Consider the following 8,593-nt stretch of genomic DNA (forward strand, 5'->3'; position numbering starts at 1 on the left):
AAATAATTGAAAATAAAATAAACTATAAATCAAGCTAACATAAGGCCTGTTTTTTTTCCTGCAAACTCATTAAGTCTAGTCAAGTTTATTTGTATTGAAAACAACTCGAGAATACAAAGTAAAAGCAAATACACGTGCCTTACTACATCTGTATTTCTGGCAGTAATCCTGATGAACTCTTGCAGAAGTAATAGATTTAGTAGCAATGGAGCAAGCAGCTTATGGCCTCCAACAAAATCACACTGGACAATATGAATTGTGGACACATATAAATACATACTATAATCAATAACAAGAGCTGTGGCATATTATGTGCTCAAGAAAGAAGGATAGGTCTATAATTTAATAAGACCTTCTCCTCCTTGGATGGCTGGTGAAATAAACAGAAAATTGCAAAGTTAGAAAATACAAAATACTGACAAGCAGATTAAAATGCAACAATAGCATTATCATAAGTCCAATACCTGCTCTCGTCCAGAAAAGATAAGTTCAAGGAATGAGTCAAATGAAATAAAGACAGGTCTTTTGTCAGACACTACACAGCCTGTGGCATTTATATGCAGTTTATTGTAGATAAATATCAGGGTAGATGGGTTTGTGTTTGCTCCACCTTGTTTCATCTTACTTTGTAGTGTTTCCCTTAAATAAGGAAGTATCATCTGTTTCATTTGTTTATTTCACTCTTTTTTCTTTTTCTATTGTTGGGTATTTCTTTTTCAGTACCCGTATTTACCTTTTTTATTTAATTATAGTTCTGAAATGTAAATGTAAATGTTATTCTGAAAGATCCAGTATTCATAAAAATGACTAATTATTATTCTTTGATGTGGCAGTGTTTTTACAGCACTTTTTCACTTTTAGCAAGTCAGTCCTAAATTACAATGGAGCCACTAATGGCGTGTCTTTTCCCGTGCAGAGTGGGAATCAGGAGAAGTGGGACAAAATCATTGGGATGAGAGAGGGGACATAAAACAGTAATGCAGAGTGAAAGTAAATGAATACAGACATCATGGCTTGACACGGTTGTCTCCTCTCTGATGGGAAACTTCTCTCTGCCCTGTGCGTCTCTGCGCTGTGTTGTCAGCCGTGAGTAGCAGCTGGTGGTGCATGTGGTCCCCAGTAAATCTGCTCTGCACTCAGAGCGGTAGCACGGAGCAGTCAGGACGCGCGGTCCACGCTCCCGGTGACTATTTTGCCCCTCGTCTTTTTGGAGTTCATGGCAGGAGTACGTGGCAATCTCGTCCTTGCAATTTGACTTATGGCCGAGCCCAGGATCAGGCGATGAATAACACAACCGGCTTGGCACTGGTAGGAGCTGGCAGCCGGGAGGAGTTACCGGCACACCGAGCTCTAACGGGCTGTGTCCTGGCGCTGCTTATCATTTGGACGCTTTTAGGCAACTTCACGGTATGCGCAGCCGTTTATCGCTACCGGCACCTGCGCGCCAAAGTAACCAACATCTTCATCGTGTCCCTGGCTCTGTCAGATCTCCTGGTCGCCGTGCTCGTGATGCCGTGGAAGGCTGTGGCTGAGGTGGCCGGTTTCTGGCCGTTTGGCGGGTTCTGTAAGACCTGGCTGGCCTGCGACATCATGTGCTCCACGGCCTCCATCCTCAACCTGTGCGTCATAAGTGTGGACAGATACTGGGCCATCTCCAGCCCTTTCCGCTACGAGAGGAGCATGAACAAGAAAGTGGCTTCTGTTATGATCGGCGTAACCTGGACGGTGTCCGTGGTCATCTCCTTCGTTCCCGTGCAGCTGAACTGGCACAGGGCGGAGATCGGTGAACCAAGTGGGGAAGATTTGGCGCTTCACGGTGAGAGCATAGATGGGAGCTGTGACTCCAGCCTGAGCCGCACGTACGCCATCTCCTCCTCCCTCATCAGCTTCTACATCCCCGTGGCCATCATGATTGTCACATACACCCGCATCTACCGGATAGCCCAGATGCAGATCCGCATGATATCCTCCCTGGAGCGTGCGGCGGAGCACGCGCAGAGCTGTAGGTCGAATGTAAACCCTGAACTAGTATTTCCTCACCTGTGCACAGAAATCGGTGCCAACTCATATCAGTCTCATATCAGTCTACATTCAGTTTCTCCATGCACTAATCAGTCACACCGGGAGCTCAAAGTCTCCATCAGAAAAGAGACAAAAGTCCTCAAAACTCTGAGCATCATCATGGGTGTTTTTGTCTGCTGCTGGTTGCCATTCTTTATCCTGAACTGCGCTCTGCCCTTCTGCCCTGGACCAGGGGTCCCGGGGGCACAGCGGGGCCCTCACTGCGTCAGTGAAAAAACCTTTGATGTCTTTGTATGGATCGGTTGGAGCAATTCATCTCTCAACCCGGTCATCTATGCGTTTAACGCGGATTTTAGAGACGCCTTTCTGCGCCTGTTGCGCTGCCGCGGACGAGGCTGCTGGGCCGCTGTGAGCGCAGCGGTGGAGACAGTGATGGCGAGCAACGAAGCCGGGAACCTGAAGCAGGAGAGCCCGCTGAATGTGACGCTGGGCGTCTCCTGCGCCACGAACACCAGGGGAAGTCAGGACAGCGGGAACACCACGGTGACTGTGTGTTACCACAGAGGGACAACCTCGGAGCAGGTGACGGACACCGAGGAAAGCAACGACAAGGACAGACTGACGCAGATACCGATATGACGGGTCAGGGAGCCGGTCAAATATGCAAAGAAGGTGGATGGTGTGCACATCCAACCCCAAGTGTAGTTGTGGGACAAACAAAAAAGGCAATACAGACAAAAATGACAACTCCACTTTGGGTCTCCTGACAGAAACAGCTATTATTCATATTTTACAATGCATATGAAAAACACATAATGTCATTTTCTTTCTTCAGGATGTGTTTTAATGAATTTGGGGTAATTGTAGGTGGAGTTGTCACTTCCTATTTATCTATAGGCTTTTTATAGCTTAATTTTTGTTCATACCCAACAAAGATTTTGTGGGTTGTGGGTCATAAAATGTATTGCCAGACTGAAAAATTCAGTGAGGACTACCTCTCTTTTTTCTTAAGATGGACAGATGAGATCTGGGTAAATATAGTGAGGCCCTACAGCAAGATTAAGCAAGGAGTGTTGTTCAGCAGGATTTACAATTATTTTTCTGTAGCCTCAGTTAAATCAAGTGGAAAAGCAACTTCATTATTCCTGTATGTGTTACTTATTTGAGAAGCAGTCACATATGACAAAAGGAGTAAGGCAGATGCCTGTATGGGCCTCAAGCAAGATGGGGCAGGTGTATAGTTTTCTTACTCTGTGTTAGATTAGAATAGATGTTGTACATGGATGATAAAACACCTTAAATTCACATTGCTGAAGTAATTTCAGTAAATTCTCAGATGAAACTTAACAGCAAACAAGTGAAATTATATCACCCACTTTTACATGAAAAACACTGAACGTTAGATCTACCAGGGACAGGGTTTTGCAGTATATGGCCATTCAAGGCCACGTCGTTGGCTTTGCTCACTCTCTCTTTCCCCATCATGGAGAGAGAGTTACCAGAGGTCAGGATTTCTCTGAATCTCTAGAAATGGGATTATGTAAGTAACTCACATTAGCACCCGTCAGCTGTGCGTCTTGGTGAATGCAGTGTGCACTCTGTTTCCCCCCTCTATCTCCTGAAAGAAACAAACATGAATAATTTGTAAAGGTTGTTCCTGTGAAAGATGCCCTGACCAGTGAGAACACAGAAGCTTTTATGGTGACAACCCTCAAAAATACAGGATGTGATTATTGTCTATGCAGTGAGGCTGACGCAGCTTCATATCCTGCTCCGTGATGAACTTTCTACAGATTAACTGATCATTGTTGTTTAATGAGACTTCCTTGTTAGTGTTAAAAATGAAAGCGTGTGTTATAACCTCAAGGAGCCATGAGCCTTAATGGAGTCAACAACAATTATGAGCTTATCCTGAGCTGCAAATATTTTGTTGGAGGTTGTGATTATATTAAGATTGAGAGAAATAGTTCTGTTGGTAAATACACTTATTTGCATTTTTGTTGAGAGTTAGATGAGAAGACTGATGTTCCTCTCATGCCTATACGCTAAATATTAAGCTACAACCAGCAGCTGGCTCTGTCTGAAGGTAAGGAAATAGTTTGACACATAACCTCCAGTAACACAAGAAATTACCATTTTTTACACTTTGGTACAGCTACTGGCTGTAGCTTCACTTTTAAAAGGTGCTATATGTACGTTTTTTCTATCGCTGCATAGCCAACGTTAACATTAACAGCAGCTGTTAACTCACCAGTCTAAAAAACATTGCAATTAGCGTCAAACTTCCTTTCTTTACCCACCAGAACTGTCTCCACTGTCGGAAAGCAGCACCAATGCTAACTTTTATCTCTTCTTATCTCTCTTCTGTACTTGTACTGACGTTAGCATGCTAACCAGCCCTAGCCTGTCCCATCGTAGCCTATTGAGTCACCGAGCATCCAGTCTGTTCTCAGTTCAGCATGAGTGGATGAAGAGATAGTACTGATCACAGGACGTATTCTAACCTCTTATCTTGTCAATTCAACGACGATTGAAGCTCTTGGCTAGCGACCATCACCACGCAGCAGAGAAAACTGACATATGGCACCTTTAAAGCAATACTTTGACATTTTCTAAAGTACACTTATTTGCTTTAATACCAAGAGTCAAGTTAGAATTATACTTGCCTAGGCTACAACTAAGCAAACATGCACAGGGGTCGTTTGCATATGTTTGCGTCGCTGCTTCTTTTAACACAAATTACATACAATTAGTTGCTTTAGATTTGTTTTTCGTCTATGTTTAGAACGCACCTCCTTCCGACAGTTTAATCAAACAATCAGCTTGCTTAACATGCAGGTCTGCAGAGTGTGTTGATGAGATTTGGGAAGTGTGTGTTGGCCCCTCTGCGAGCCACCACTGTTATCCGTAACACACTGTGCAGGTTCTCAGAGACATTTACATGTATTTTTGGAGAAGCATAATTACAGCTTTAGTTGAGAAGCCTGATACCAATATCACGTCTGTACAATAATTACAACAATTAGCTTAGCATAAAAACTGGAAGCAGGGAGAAATAGCTATCAAGGCTCTGTCCAAAGGTAACAAAATCCACCCAACTCATTATATCATTTTTGGCTTTACAGGGGATTAGGTGCAAAGCTTTTGAGAGCACTTGGGTTTTTGAAGCAATTAAATGAGCTGGCTATTACTTGTTAATTGGAAAACTTTAGTAGTTCTTTAGTAGTTTTTTGTTACCATCCAACTCTTAGCAATAAAGCAAATAATTGTATTTCCCAAAATGTCAAACTATTTCCTTAAATTACACATATTATGGATCAGTGCAGCAACAAATAAAAAGACATATTTTCCATTTTTACTCAAAACATATATAGTTAACACATGTATGATCTGTATTAGGCACCAGTGATAACATGTTTGTGTCTGTGTTTATTCTGATTATGCAAGAGCAGAAAGACACAGAGATGGTACAGTATACTGTACAATTGTTTCCAGATGGGAAGTGTGTGTGCAGCCTTATGGTATTGGCTGTGTAATGGGCTTGTAACCTACATAGAACATCCATCAGCTATAGGCATCTCCAACTGTATGTAAGAATAGTCACCATACCAAAGAAGATTAATAAAACAGAGGTCAAATGAATTTTTAAAAGCGTGTCTCCCATTTACAGAAGTTGCATGTAGGTTACTGAGTGAGAAAAGTCATTACAGGCCTGACTGAAGCGCAGTTCAGAGAGAAAGTGTGCAGGGGTCTTTTCTCAGAGGAATGAAAAAGTGATTACACCTATTAATATTGACTGAATAATGACTGCCTTTATTTCATTCTGTTTCCATCTCATTCTCATGTGGTCCAAAAGGAGCTCACTGCATTAATGTGCCTCCCAGGGTAGTTGTGTCCACCTGGGGATGCTTTTAATGGGCTACATCTACCCAACTTGAATGTGCGAGAGTCAAATGAGCCCTCCATGTCGCAGGTAAGACATACAGATTGAGAAAGAGTTTCAGAAGGAGGTGAGAAGAACCAGTTATCAGCAGCCTATTAACTATCATGCATTGGCCAATGGACAAGATCACACACAGTGTCTTGTGACCCCTCCTCACAGGTTACTCTAATTGTCTGACTTGAAAACCTGTTACAAGGCTAAAGAGATCAAACTCAGATTTCACAAAAAAGCAAACCAATGTCCAAAAAATGAATAAAATTTTATTGTAGCAGAATAATGTATTTTCTTTTTTCTTTTACTATGAATCATCTTGTGACTATTTATCTCGTAGACCCACTGGAATTTGGAAAGCACTGCTTTAGCAAACATGTTTCTGTACATTCATGTTGATTCATCTGAATACAAAGTAACATTAACATGTCGAGCACTTTAATTGTTGCTAGCAAATAAAACTGGACAATCAGATTAGTTTATAGGTTTACAAAGCACTGAATGGTTCATCCTATCTTTTCACTTAAGACACAATTTTGAAAGCACTGATTTTAGGATCTACAATTTTACTGAACACATATAAAGGTTGTTTAAAGAACACATATCCTTGCAAGTATCATAATGGATGTAGTGTCCCTTTATATGTCATACACATAGATATTGGCTAATGGATTTGCTTTACCTCACACAGACTGTCTTTTCTCCTTTGATCCAGTTTGTGAAGTCTTTCCATGTGAAAGACCTAATCCTCTCTGGTCTCTTTGGGGACATGGGATCAGGTTGTTGCTGCGTTTCCTGCAATAATCCTGGTTCTCCAGAGGGAGACGTCCCCAGTCTCAGCATTACTGGAGATATATGAAGAACATTTTACACAGATTTAGTCCTCTTATATAAATGATGAAATCCTTTATGTTTAAGAACGGTCAGAGCATGTCTGAGAACTGACACACATTGATGTTTTATTTATGAGTGTGTGTATTCAAGTCAATGAATCTGAATTATTTCTGGCAGAAAAATGAATTAGGTCAGATAAGATGAGCAAACCGGACAAGACTGAGAAAGGAAAAAGGAGAGGCGGGAGGGAAGGAGGGAGAGAGTGTCTGTGTCTGTGTGTGTGTGTGTTCGAGAGAGTGTGAACTATAAAAGACGACAGAGGATACATGAGAATTCAAGAGAGAAATATGGAGATTTTTAGGGTCAGGGGAAAGGCAGGTTCATAAAAAGGTTACAGCTAAACCAAAAATAAGACAAAAATAGTTACACAATAATGAACCCCTTCAAACCCAGTGTCTACTTTAATGGACATCAATATTGATATTTTTTCATTGCTCTCATCCACTAAAATTGCAATGTTTAAAATTTGATTTCCACCGAGAAACTTAGTGGCCTAGATTTAACCAATAAATGTCATATATGTATGATATTAATTTACAGGTTATACATGCATACCTCACTTTCTTGTTTCTTGAATCTTAAAAACACAGGATATCAGGTCTTTTTCTTCCCGTAGTCATTTTAGAATGTTTTAAGTTAATATTCACTTTATCAAGTTAATTTAATAATATTTTCCTTATATAGTATAAAGCTACAGAGGTTATTGGTTATGTAGCACACTAACAACCATATCCACAACATTTGAGATATCTCCAAATGAAGTTGCTGGACATCTAAACCATATAAGTATTATGTAATGTGGTGCACTGAGATGTTTGACCTGATTGAGGACATGTCCAACATACACTATACTTTGGTTTTCAAGAGACTCTTGGCTTGGCAGACATCAGAACTCTAACTGACATTAAAACAGCTATAAAATACAAATATAGAGACAAATCAGTCAAAGTTATGTTGTTTTCTAAATAATTCTAAAACAACACATATATCCATTTTATATTAACATATTACAACTTATTAAAACAACCATTATTGGGAAAATCCATTGCAAAGTTTATAATTATAATACTGTTCATTATACAAAGTTAAAATTTTTGTTTTAACCTCGTTTCTACATGGGGTAAGACAAAGAAAAAACTGAATGGAAAAAAGTAGCTCTGAAAAAAAGAGATGGTGAAACACGTGAAAGGGCAGGAAAAAGCCAGAGTTAATTATCCCAATTCTTTATTAATAAGAAGTGAATATTTCCATCAGATAGCCACATGTGGTCGGTGCTGCTGGGAGAGCACAGCTGGCTGCTGGTTTTCATTCCTGCTGCTGCGTGAAGCAGCTGAATTATTAGTGCGAGGAGGCGTCAGAAAGCCTGCCACTCCGCTCTCACAGTGTCCCTTTACCCTCTAAAAATAGATCAGAGAGATAGAGCGAGAGAGACAGAGAGGAAAGGAGTTGTCATAGTTTGTGTTTTACTGGTCAGAAAACAATCCTGTTACGTTCGAGAGGACAGTGAAATCTAGTGGTAGAGGTCAGATATTACATGCAAGTTGTATTACAGGATTTAATTTAAGAAAGTTCAATAATATAAAAACCTGTGTTGGTGCAAATGCACCTTTTGAGAAAAGCAAAACTATAAAGAACCTGTACAACCTTCTCTATATAAAACAGTTTCTCAGTCAAAGAGTTTAAGAGTGCCTGCTTGTTCACAGGTCATACATAAACCAAAAAATAAAATGCTTCACTATTCAT

At 40.6% G+C, this 8,593-nt stretch overlaps 1 protein-coding gene across 1 annotated transcript; it reads left to right on the forward strand.

Annotated features, from left to right (window-relative positions):
• Positions 1–15: 15 nt before the first annotated feature.
• LOC130166911 (D(1) dopamine receptor-like) lies at positions 16–6,795 on the forward strand. The gene has a single exon (XM_056372756.1). The coding sequence runs from the start codon at positions 1,108–1,110 to the stop codon at positions 2,659–2,661; it is 1,554 nt and encodes a 517-aa protein (XP_056228731.1). The 5' UTR covers positions 16–1,107; the 3' UTR covers positions 2,662–6,795.
• The last annotated feature ends 1,798 nt before the right edge of the window (positions 6,796–8,593 follow it).

This window comes from Seriola aureovittata, chromosome 3 (genome assembly GCF_021018895.1).
Source record: "Seriola aureovittata isolate HTS-2021-v1 ecotype China chromosome 3, ASM2101889v1, whole genome shotgun sequence".
In the NCBI taxonomy this organism is placed as follows: Eukaryota; Metazoa; Chordata; class Actinopteri; order Carangiformes; family Carangidae; genus Seriola; species Seriola aureovittata.